The sequence below is a fragment of the Ailuropoda melanoleuca genome, chromosome 14, assembly GCF_002007445.2.
Source record: "Ailuropoda melanoleuca isolate Jingjing chromosome 14, ASM200744v2, whole genome shotgun sequence".
Lineage (NCBI taxonomy): Eukaryota > Metazoa > Chordata > Mammalia > Carnivora > Ursidae > Ailuropoda > Ailuropoda melanoleuca.
The window spans coordinates 43,833,832-43,846,690 of record NC_048231.1 but is presented as its reverse complement, the minus strand read 5'-3'; the positions used below and the strand labels follow the sequence as shown (position 1 = coordinate 43,846,690).

The 12,859-nt window shown below is 49.0% G+C and overlaps 1 protein-coding gene across 4 annotated transcripts in view; it reads right to left on the bottom strand.

The window, feature by feature from the left end:
• Window positions 1-12,486, bottom strand: part of DGCR2 (DiGeorge syndrome critical region gene 2) — an 88,747-nt gene extending 76,261 nt beyond the window's left edge. For all 4 annotated transcript variants that reach the window (XM_034642572.1, XM_034642573.1, XM_034642574.1 and 1 more), the window contains exon 1: window positions 12,121-12,486. In XM_034642572.1, the coding sequence (XP_034498463.1) occupies window positions 12,121-12,199 (79 nt within the window). In that variant the 5' untranslated portion in view covers window positions 12,200-12,486. The remainder of the gene's footprint in view (window positions 1-12,120) is intronic.
• Between the last annotated feature and the right edge of the window lie 373 nt (window positions 12,487-12,859).

Below are 12,859 nucleotides of genomic sequence, written 5' to 3'. Positions count from 1 at the left end.
CCTGCTTGTGTTCCCTCTCTCGCTGGCTGTCTCTATCTCTGCCAAATAAATAAATAAAATCTTTAAAAATAAATAAATAAATAAATAAATAAATAAATAAATAAATAAAAGGAGATGGACACTAAGGCCCAGTCATCAGAAGATTTGCCCCAGCTCCTCCCTGAGGTTAGCTCAGCAGAGGCAAAGCTCTGACACCTGCATGAACCCACACGGAGCTCACATAAGCATACAGTTCATTAGTGAGCCTCTTTTAAAAATACTCAAAGATTACAATGACAGCCTGAAAGTTTCATTTCACACACTTATTTCAGAACCAAAATCAAGAGTAGGATTCAACACATCACAAAACTCTGTCTAAAAGTAGGGTTATCATTAGGGTTCACTAAGCTACTGCACACCTAGTGCTCAGCAGAGTGCATGATGCTCAGAAATGGGGGGGTGGGGTAGCAGAAGAATGGTGGTGATGATGATAATGACAACACCAACAGCAGCCAAGAACCAAGGCCAAAAGTACAGGACCAGGCCAGGAGGGATGCCTTTGGCTCCCGGCAAGCCGAGCGTGAGGCTCCCTGAAGGACATTTGCGAGGACACAGCCATGGGCAGGTGAGATGGGGGGTTAGCACCGTGACACCAGTGGCCAAGGCCATGGGAAGACGACAAGAAAAGCGGGTGGGCAGGAAAGTTCAAGCTGAAAAGTCAGGAGCAAAGAGAGGAGAGGGAGCAGAGGCCAAAAGAGCCGAGCACCTACTGAAGCTGTGCAGTATCAGAGCGTGAGCTCTAGCTTGCCCAGGCTTCACATACTGGCTCCACCACGTACAAACTGGGTGACTCTGGGCAAGTCACTTATTCTTCCAAGCTGTTTCTTCATCTGAAAAAGGTTGATGTAAGTACCTGCCTCTATAAAAAGGGCATCACACCTCACACTACAATTACAAAGGAGAAAAACACAACAGCAACTAGACAGAATTTTATAACATTGTCTTATTGTGTGTCCTAATCATTTTTGAGGTTACTTTTAGGTTTTTAAGACTATTACCATTTTTACATTTAGTTATATGAAATGTTTTATTTTTTTTTAAAGATTTTATTTATTTATTTGACAGAGATAGAGACAGCCAGAGACAGAGGGAACACAAGTAGGGGGAGTGGGAGAGGAAGAAGCAGGCTCATAGCGGAGGAGCCCGATGTGGGGCTCGATCCCACAACGCCGGGATCACGCCCTAAACCGAAGGCAGACGCCCAACCGCTGTGCCACCCAGGCGCCCCTAGTTATATGCAATGTTTTAAATACCTTGTTCTGATCATCAACTTTTATTAATGCTTCTTAAGGGATAATATAGCCACATGGTTCAAAATCCACAAGGAGGTGACAGGTAAGATTATTAACAAGACTTCTAAGCTTCTTAAAATGTCCGCGTTTTCTTGATGGCAATCAGAGGGTGCTGAGGTGAGCAGGGGAGGCTGCTAAAACACTAACTCCCAGAATTGGTCAGCCAGGTCCAAAGAGCTGTGACAGCATCAGTGTCCACACAAGATGCTGGTGGAGCCGGAAGCCATGAGCCCTGGGAAGGTGCCTCTTCCTTCACAGGTGGGCGCCAGGTGGTGATGCATCTATCTCGCAGTCCCACACAGCCATGCAGCTCTTTCATCTTATTTTGGAATCATGGCACAAGAGGCAGAGCACCGGCTCAAGATAGCAATCTTCAGTTTCCAGTTTCTGCTTCTTCTACTTAAAAGCCAAGTGATGCCACCAAGCAAGGTAATTATCCTCTCTGAGCCTTGGCATCCCAATTACTAAAACAGACCTACCACCTGCCTCCCTCCCAAATAGGACTGTCAGATAAAGCATGTGCCCATCTATGCCCAAACTTCTGGCCAAGCTCATCCCCACCTCCAGACAGCCCCCCCATATCACCACACACCCCAGAGACTATCAGAGCATGGCACACACCATGGGGAGGATGGTGGAACTGGGAGCTTATTAAACAAACTTGAGCTCACATGACCCCAGACATCTAAACCCTCCACTTATTTTCCCAAAGCAGAAGCTGAAATTAGAAAGTGACTTGCCAAAATTGCACTGACAAAATTGTCACTGACAAAACTAGGATAACAAGGTCTCAGGATTCTTAGAAATGAAAAATAACTCATTTTTAAACATTCAACTATTACAAAATAACTTTTCAAATGAACTTTCGACTACGGAATAATTTAGGTTTACAGAAAAGTTCCCATATGCCCTCACCCAGTTTCCCGGTTGTTAATATCTTACACTACACTCTACCATGGCACATTTGGCATAATTAGGAAACTAACGATACCTTTCTATGAACTGAATTCAGCCTATTGGAATTCCACTGGTTGTTCCACTTATGTCCTTTTCCTGTTCCAGGATCCAATCCAGGACACCACACTGTAATTAGTATTATAAAGTAATTTCTAATATGCTCTATCAGAAGACTTTAAGGTTAACAAAATTAAAAAATAACTAACAGCACTTATTAATGTGCTTTCTCTTTACTGATGCTGAGTGGTCATTTATTCAACATACATAATTCTCTTCAAACCAGAGAAACAAAATTGGAAAAAATATCTTAAGCAAATAGCAATTTACACTAATGAGCTGACCTGTTAAAATTATAAATATCTAGTCATAAAAATGATTTTTAATTTACGCAGGAAAATACAACCTATTCAAAAAGGAGATGTTTCCTTACTGATTAGTGTGATGAAGTAGAAGCTTGTTATAATGAGATTCTAAAAATTACCTCTCTCAATACTCTTTATTTAGTAAAGGTGGTTTCAAATCAGCAGTTGGGGTTTTTTGTTTTGTTTTGTTTTTTAATTTCAACTAGGCTCCATGCCCAACATGGGGCTTGAACTCAAGACCCTGAGATCAAGAGTTGCTCACTCTACCAACTAAGCCTGCCAGGTGCCCCCAAATCAACACAGTTTTGAACCTAACTGTATAACAAACACAAGGAAGAGAGAGAAAAAAATTAATCCAAATAGCTTTTGGACCCAGTACATGGACAAAAGAGCTGCCAAAAAAAAAAAAAAAATCCAAAATTGTACTTAGTTGGTTTGCTGTTGGTAGTGGTAATGGGTGTCGCACTTCTGACACTATTCTGCCCACACAGTAGGACTAAGCAAATAAGTAAATCTACTGATGTTGGAAGCCAGAGCTCTCATTGTAGAAAAAGGCAGATACAAATATGAAACAGGGAAAGAAGGCAAGATCCCATAATGCTGGGTTGGAACAAAAAGACACAGTGTGAACTTACACAAAAAGAGACACACAGACACACATATGCACAGAAACACACACACACACACACACACACACCTCCCAGCCGGACTGAAAGGCCTGGTAACAGCAACATCCTAGTAGCAATGAACACACCTAGCACCAAAATCTTGGCTTCTAAATACCATCTCCCACTAAAAGGAACCAGTGTTCCATGGAAAAATCCCTGGGGCAGGAAAGATACAAGATTAGCCTGGTAATAAGGAATATTCGAAATGGATGAGGACATATCAGAAGGATGCAGAAGCCAGCCTAAAGGGGTTTCCCTTTGTAATATATTAATTACAATATAAGTATCAAAATTAATCATGACAATAACAGACTATAACAATTGAAAAGAAAGAAGAGTCCACAAATCCACACTGACAGTAAAAAATGAAAACGAAGAGCAGCTCTCTTTTATAGTAGACTACTACTAAAAGAAAAAGTAAGAGAAAGTCACCATTTAGCAATCATCACAGTGGTAACTGATTCAGGCAAGAATCATTAATGGATGCTGAAAAACAATGGTCAAGGCTATCTCCCTACCAAGTACTTGCCAATCACAAAGGGGGAAGGGCACCTTTCCCCAGAGAAAGGTAGCCAATGCCACCCTACCACGTGATGAAGCTTAATATTGCTATTCCCAGGACAAACTGATGGGCAGTGCTTCCAGATGCACACACTGAGGGGGACTCAACCATCTGGGGGATCACACCTGCCAAAAATGCATCAATTGAACTGGATCATAAGGAAACAATCTGATAAACCCAAAATGAGAAATAGTCTATAAAATGACTGCCTGTACTTTTTCACAAGTTGGTAACATGAAAGACAGACAGGAAGCTGTTCCAGATTTTGAAAGATTAAACAGACATCAAAATTAAATGCAATACATGACCCCAGGTTGGATCCTGGCTTGGGAAAATATGTTGTAATGGTACAACTGGCAAAATGGGAACATGGTTAACAGCACTGCATCAATGTTAAACTTCCTAAATTTGATAACTATACTGTGCTGGTAAGACAATGGCCTTGTTCTTAGGAAATACACACTGAGGGACTTAGAAATGAAGGGTCAAGATGCCTGCAACTTAGTTCAAATAGCTCCCCCTATAAATACAAAATTTATCTGTACACACATGCCCATGCTCACATATGCACACAAATATATGGTGAGTCAAATGTTAATTGGTGAATCTAGGTGAACTCTGCAAACTTTTCTGTATGTATGCACGTTCCCAAAGTAGAAAGCTTTTTTGTTTTTGCTTTTGTTTTTAAAGAATGAAGTATCCCTCTGCCTCCCTTTGAAGGAAGGTATTTTGAAATCTTAATTCTTTTTAGAATTAAGCTTCCTCATACCAATAAAAAAATGCTGACCATTGGATCTTTGGAATTTGGTTTCATTTTTGCCCTTAAGGGACCTCTAAACTGAATAATTTTGCTGATGTCAATGTTCCCCTAAATGGCCACTCTAATTCTAAATTATCCTTGGTGAAATTATGCCATTTAGATAAATAAGCACACAAATTTGAGTTATAGCATAAATATATGTGAAAACCAGAAGCCCAACCTGTACTTGTTGCAGGTCTAGCTTTAGACTGAGACAAATACATGAGGGTCTGGGAACAGCCACTTGGAAGTACTGCCTATGTATTTTTAGGAGTTAGGTCCCCCAGCCTATTGGCCACGCCATCTCTAACTGTAAATCTCATTAAACTGCAGCTTCTGATTGATGAAAAGTTTAGGTAAGAGGCCTCTCCCAGAACCAGACCCCACAGACAAAACAAAAGAAGACTGAGGAAAGTTCTCACAAAATCTTTTTAAAAAGAAAAAAAAAAGTACAGCTATGTGTGCTAGCCTACAACAATCTCCAGAACACTGTCAACTGAAAAACTCAATAAATTATATAAAAAGTATAATTCCACTTATGTAAAATATTCCATGTATGAAATTTTTGTAAATATTTTTTAAAAATCAACATCATTTTTCCAAACTGTCCTGGGCTTTCACTGTGGCTCATGACATCATTCTGCATGTGCATCCCACCTGCACTGATGGGGTGGAGGGAGAATCTAAAGGAGTGGACAACAAACCACTGAGGGTTGCAGCACAAGCCTGCCTTGGCCCTAAATGAACCTCATCCCTTTCAGTCCTCTCTGCCTTGTTAAGACCACAAAGCCAGGGATAAATTAATTGACCCAGAGACCCTAGGAAGCAGCCAGTAGTACTCAAAAGGCCTCTGCATCAGGAGACCTGATGTCAGTCCAGGCACTGGGGGTCCTAGAACATCCCATCTCCCAGCAGACCCTCTCGGATGCCCTCTGCAGTGGCCCCTGCCTTGTCCAGTGCCTCAGGGAGCCCAAAGCAATCTTCTCCACAGCCATAAACTCCTATGGAAGGTCCCCTAGGAAACAAGGCTTCCAACACAGGGAAGAACAGGGTGGACACCTGAAGGCTCTGTTTGTACAGCATACCCACCAGAGCTCTAATGTCCAACACAGAGTAGTCAGCAGCTGAGGTCAGACAGACAACAAAGTGACCAAACTGATGGCTGGCTGCCAGGGATCTGGAAGCCAGCCTACAGAGAGAGACTGGAGGGGGCAGGGGAATAGACTAGGGACAATGACCAGCCCAAGTAGAGAAGAGGGAGAAAGCCAAAAGGCAAGTTTGGCAGTTCTTGTATCCGCCAGCTCTCAAGCAAAGCTTATGCTGTGCAATGGCCCAGGGAAAGGCAAGCCAGGTCCTGCTGCAGGGGGAAGTCCGGTGCCCAAGCCTCGGTGCCCAGCAAGTCCATTAGAGAGGAAGCCCCGCCTACTGACGCCAAAGGCTTCCTGCACAGCCCCCCAACCCAGGCCGGGTAGCTGGTGAACATCACGAGAACATTAGTGAGAAAGTCTTCACCCGCTCTCACTTCGCAGCCCAGCTCCCCCAACAGGAGCAAGCTCCCCGCAGTGTGAGGCCCAGGCCAGCTGGCTCTGCAGGCCCTCCCCACCCCACCAAACACCCGGGTCCTCCAAAGGCGTTCTTGCAGGCGGCCACAAGGCCCTCGTCCTCACCACCCCCACCAGGGGCAGCTGCGAGGCCCGCTGGCTAAGGGAGCTGTTGCTCTTTATGTCAAAATATAAATAGCCATTTGTGCATTTGCTCAATAACTGATTTCTGAGTGCCCACTCTGTGCCAAACTAGGCCCACGGGACACAACATGAACGTGACAAAGAATAAAACGTGTCAGTATGAACAATCCTAGCCCTGTCCAAAGCACTGTGGCTGTTTTGGGGGCTCTAGGAAGCCACATACACCCCCTCTCAGACCATGGGAATGGCTAGACTCATTTAGCACTCACTGTGCGTCAGACAGGCTCAAAGCCACTTTGCTCTGCTGCCTCCCAGGTGGGGGCTCTCTCCCAAGAAACATGCCCTTATGCATGCACACCCATGCACCCAGACTTTCAAGGGGGGGTCCCTACACTCTCTAAGGTCCATTCGGAGCTAACATGAATGGTCTTTTTGTCAGACATGTTAGAGCTCTATACCTACTGATTTTAATTCTCACGGCATCTCTCTGATGTATGTTCTACTATGTCTGTGTTACAGATGAGGAAATTGAGGCTCAGAACAGTCAGAGAGTGGGCAGCACTAAGTGGACTCTGATGCCCAGCCATGCAGCTCTAAGGGTCCATGCTCTTAACCCACCACACCGGACTCACCGTGTTCTAAACCACGGCCACTCCTTCTCCAAAAAGCTCGTGTGAAGCAAAACCAGACCCGGGCTTTCCTCCCTCCCAGGTCGATGCCCAGAAGCCCCAGGACACTTTGGGTCTGCAGCTCACGGTGCTCCAACCATGGCCCACAGGCCATTCACCCTCCCCTGGACTTGCCCTGTCAAGGCAACCATGTCCACATGGATGGAACACACAGCCCAGCTTGGAAGCAGGACAAGATGTGACTAACTGTCACTAAACACCCAAAGTCAATTGGTAAATCACACCAGAAACAAAAATATAGCTATCACAGAATAACCATACTTTGAGCCCACCCATCATTCTGGCAAAGTGTTGGCCCAATATTGGGTTCTCGGGATTACTGACCCACTCTGCAGACTGGAAGAGGAAGGGACCACTCACCAACTTCTCAGCACCCCCAATACAATAGCACCTGGGATGAGGGAACAATCTGGCAGTGTACCAAAGAAAAGACATTTAATCAATCCCTTTCTATCTACTAGGTCCTATGTGTTGTCACTGATACATTCCACCCAGAGTCACGAAACTACCAATGTTTCCCTATGCCAAGTACCAAGGGAGGCAGAGGAACAGAGGTAAGAGATCATCCAGGCAGGGAGGGCAGAGAATTAGATCACTTGCTGTGATGGCTAAGAGGAGGACAAGCCTCAGTGCAGCCAGACTGCCCAGGGCGGGGGAGAGGTGAGAAAAGCGCTGGTTAGCTAGCCTGGGAAGCAGGACCAAGGAAGGTTGCAGGCAAGAGCAATGTGGGCCAGAGGAAGAGGGAAGGCGCAGCTTAACAGTGGCAAGATGGTGCAGACCTGTCTGGCGAAGTGTGCAACAGCAGCACATTTTCCACTCCTAAGACCAGAACGACCAACTGAAACAATAACCTGACTCGCTGCCACCTGGGCCAACCGGAGCTTTAACCACAGCGCTTCCTGTGCCCTCAATTCTTTCCCGTGGCGACAGTGCCTGGCACACAGCAGGTGGGAGTTGGTGACAGTGCCCAGTACACAGCAGGTGGTGGTGAGGGCCTGTTACAGGGCGGGGAGGCATCCCCATTCATCTCCCAGGGGCTCCAGGTACCAGGACCTTCCTCCTGCTCTCTGCAGTGGCCAAAGTGTTCAGGGGGAAAGGCCCACTCACTCTCAAATGGTTCAGAAGATAGATTATGTGTGTGTATACATACATACTCACATGCACACATGAGGGATAAGGTTGATGAGCTAAAATGCTAACAACAGGTAAGTCTGGGTAGAGGATATGCAGGTGTTCTTTGCATGAATTTTGTTCCTGCAACTTTTCTGTAATTTTGAAATTATTTCCAAATTTTCTTTATATGTTAAAAAAAATTCATTAGCTAGCTAGTGAGGTTGGAAAGTGTGTTAACCCTACTTTCCAAATAAAAAGAATGAAATTGTTAAGCTGAAAGCGCAATCAGCCAGCAGAACACGTTCTGCAGTGTTATGGGGAGGGGGGCTGTGAAGGCAAGAGCTCAGAACTCAGCGCCTCCAAGCCCAGCTGCAGGTTCAACTTCCCAGCTACTCCTATGAGCTTCAGCCACGTGTGCCTGTAAAACAGCCACACTCTTCCTATTCACTAACTCAAGTGCTGCTCCAGAATCAAGGTGCTGCAGCCACTAGTCCGTTCACCGAAAATTTACCAGTCCTCCACAGACAGCAGGCCCCTCTGGGTCCCTAATGACGAAGGGGAAAAACCCTGAACTCGGAACCAACTCACCTGGGTTTGAATCCCAGCTATGTCCAGCGTGTGACCTTAGGCAACTCATTTGCCTCTTCCAGCCAGCTTTCCCAACAGTACAAAGACAGCTTCCAGTCCAGCCACCTCATCAGGCAGCCTCATTAACACAAGCCTTTTTACAGGGCTGGGCCAGGGCTCATTTGGAGAAGTCAAATGTGTTTTCAGCTATGTATGGTGGGGTCACCCTAGACTGAACTGTGGCTAACACCATTGCATGATTTTCTATCATAATTGAAGCTAGAAAAACACTTTCAGAATCAGCAATTGCTGCTGCGTTACCTGCATACATGGAGAAAAGGCCAATGAAATGATACCATGGTCACTGGCTCCCCAAAAGTCCCTCCATGTTTGCTGCCCCTCAGCAGAGGTCTCCAACCTACCCGCCCCAGGCGGGAGATATAGCACACACCACCGCTGGTCATTGTGGCTAACCACAAAAGGGATTTGAGGGGACGGCTGGTTCTATCCCTCAGATCAGAGCGTTTAGATGAAACAGAGTTTGCGCCCTCACCTGGAGAACCACTGGGTCTGAACCACGGGAAGAGATGTGTCCTGGAGTTCCACAGCTGGGGTTAAGGGTGGCCAGGGCAGGAGGTACACAGCTGGGGTAGACAGAGCCTCAGCCAAGGGCACATGATGGGAACACAAGCCAACATCTGAGGCTGAAGTCTCATCTAGCCACTTAGTTTCATGAGCTCTCTGTGGTTGTTTCCCTATCTCTAAAATGGGGTAATAGCAGTCATCTACCTCACAGGGGCCACTTGAGAGTTAAGCAATGCACATGTTAGTACACATTAGAACAGCACCTGGCATGTAACACATCCTCAATAAACGAACATCAAACATGCATTTAAAAGAGACTTTGCCAAAAGCTCTCTTGTTGCCCCCACTCTGTGAAAGGCCTCACACCTCTGCACCAGAGAGGAGCCAAAGGTGGCCTGGCCCTGGTCCTCAAGGAGTCCCTCCCTCCTGGGAAGCAGGTTCTGCCTGATGCCCTCCTCACACCCAAGTACAGGTCTAAGCTGGGACTCTGACAGAAGAATGCAGGTTAAGACCACGGAAGCCATCCTTCACAAGCACCAGCCAGCAGACCCCTGCCTCTAAGGACACAGAGCACATACAAGCACCCAAGGAGAACTTCTGACCCTGAGTTAAGACCTGCCCTTGCTGCCCAGCCAAAATCAGGGAAGCAACTGGAGCCCCCCCTCACCCCGCCCACCCCGGGGTTTTGCAGAGCAACTCAAGATACCACCAGGAGCCACTGCAAAGTTCTGATCCGGAAAGTCATGGAATGCAAAGCATAACTTCGCTGCCACAACCAGAGCCACCTCCCTGCCCCAACTCAGACCTAAGTGTGAGGTCTTCTGTGAAGCCCTCCCCTGCTTCACAGGTACAAATGACTGGCCCTCCACCTCTGCTGCCTACCTCTAAGCCCCCATACTCAATGACCTGATTTACATCGAGTTTCTGCTTCCATACCTAAAGGGCACTCCTAGAGAAAGGGGTTTATTCAGTTTATTTGAGCATCCCTAGTGGTAGGCAGACAGTGAGCACTTGAAAACTCTTTCTGAATTGTTGCTGGCCAGTTGGCAGGATACATGGACAGAGAAGGAAAGAGAGCTGGGGACATTAGTCACCTCTATCATCCCAGCAGGAAATGCTGGACCTGGGACCAGAGGCACCCCAAGGAAGACAAGCATGATGTGCGGCTTGGTCCCTCAGAGGCCACCTGAAGGACTGATAGGCAAAACTGGGACCTGAGAGCCAGAACAGAATGATGTCTCACCTCTCTACAGATGCAGACATGTTCTCTAAAGAACTTAATCACAAGAAGCCATAAATCCATTGGCTCTGGTCCTCAAGAGCCCATTCAGTACTCCCTTCAAAGGTAGCCTTTATCTGGCTTCCACTCCTACTACGGCCACCCCAGTCACCCTGCTGCCCAGAGAGCCATCAGAAGCAGCTAACAACCAGCCCTACTCAGGGAGCCCAAAGAAGCATCACTGGAATGACTCCAGGTTGAGCACTGGCCCAGGGCCTTGGCCACCAAGTAAACACTGGGGAGGAGACAGTACTCCGTAAGGATGACAGAGGCAGAGAGGTGTGTAATGTCTGCGGTGAGAGCCCTGGCTGAGGCATTATGGAGAGTGGCACACCACTTCGCCCCTCTGCCTGCCTTTACACAGAGAGAGCCGACAGATCTCACAGACAAGGGCCCTGGACACTTCTGCCTCCATGGGCCCCTTGCTCCATAAAAAAATATTAAGAATCTTACTTCCAACTGCATCGGTATAAAGACAATAAATCTGTATGTGTATATTATAACATTTTCTTTGACCTAAAAGGTCAGGGTTTTTTCCTTGCTGGTTTTAAAAGAAGACCACTAAAAGCATTCACTGTGGGTCCCCAGCACCAGGCCTCCTGTGCTTGATGGATAAACCCACCCTGCACACGGGGATTGGATTTTTTGGTTGCAGTTCAATGGAGGAGGGGGTACACAAGAAACAGGTAGAAATGAAAATTATCCAGGATCTTCCAGTTGCCATGATTCTGATTCCCCACCGCAAGCTTACTTATAAAAACACAAGCTCCGAGGGAGTTCCAAAAGCATTTAATTATCACATTCAAGTAACACTCCTGAGTGCCTGGGCAATGTCCAAGCTCCGACCGCAGAGACCCGGCCGCAGCACCAGTCTCTGCCCCAGGAAGCTTGCTTCCTGCGTGCGATGCTTGGCGGACTCCTAGTACCTCCGCGGGCCGGTCTCTGAACTGAGTAGTTCTCAACTGCAACACCTCACTGAGTGAGAATAAGCGACACGGCTACCGCTTTCCAGCCGAGGAGCTTCCAGGGCTGAGACGCTGGCACCAAACCACTACTGAGGGAAAACATGGGAAACCAAAGCGCCTCCACAAGCTGCTCTCTCGACCCCCGCACCCCACCCTGACCTCAGCCGCTGGGCAAGGTGGGCGCGCCCCAGGGGCGCAGCTCCTTGGCCAGAAAACTCCCAGGCCCCAGAAGTTGGGTCGGGCCCCGCACATCACTCTCGCTTCCGTCAATCTCAAGGCACGCAGCGCTCCACGGACACGGATCCAAAGGTAACATCCCTCGAGAACAAAGTTCCATGATGTACGAGGAGCTCTGAGCCCGGGTAAACTCTCGGCACAGTCCTGGGCGAGGAGCACGGTCCCGGGCGGGGGGCGCGGCAGCCCGGGGGCAGGCCTTCACCGGCGCCCTCCGGGGCGCGGCCCCGCCCAGTGGAGGAACTCCTCGGGCGACCCCGGCCCCGCACACTGCCCGCCCTGCCCCGCCCCGCCCCCACACACCGCGCCCACCGCGCCGCGCACCTGGCCGCAGCGGCTCGGTGACGGTGAGCACGAGCAGGAAGAGCAGCAAGAAGGCACCGCTGTCTGCCTTGGGCACCATTTATCCTCCGTTCATCGTCCCCGGGGCGGCCGCGTGACCCCGCGGGGAGGCCGGACCGGGCCGGGCTGAGGGTCAGGGGACTGGGCCGGGCTGAGGGTCAGGGGATCGGGCCGGGCTGAGGGTCAGAGGCCGGGCGCGGAAGGGCGGCGGGAGAAGGCTCCGGCTAAACCGCCGCTAAACTGGGCCGCGGGCTCGCGCGCACTCTCGGCCTCAGTCCCGGGTTCCGACTCCGGCTCCGCGCAAGATGGCGGCCGTCCTGCTCAGCTCCGCGCCACCCCCCGCCCGCGCCGCCGGCGCCGACCAATGAATGCCGAGGTGGGGGGCGGGGCCTGCACGCTCCCAATGCGTGCGGACCCTTGGCCGGGCGGGGGGCGGAGCCTGGGCGGTTGTACCCCAAAGGGGCGAGGCCTGAGGCTGGAACGGTGGGGGGCGGGGACTGAGAGGCGGGCCCGACGGGCGGGCGGGACTATAAGGAGTTAAGTGTGCCATTGGTTAAGCGGGGAGGTGGGACTCGGGGGTGGAGCCTGGACGGTAGGGCCTACGGAGGGCGAGGATCCCAGGGCGGGACGCGCCGGGCAGGGGAGGTGGGGGAGGGGTAACCCGGCCAAGATGACGGATACAGAAAGGGGCGAGGCGCAGTGGGACCGATGAGGTGGGGAG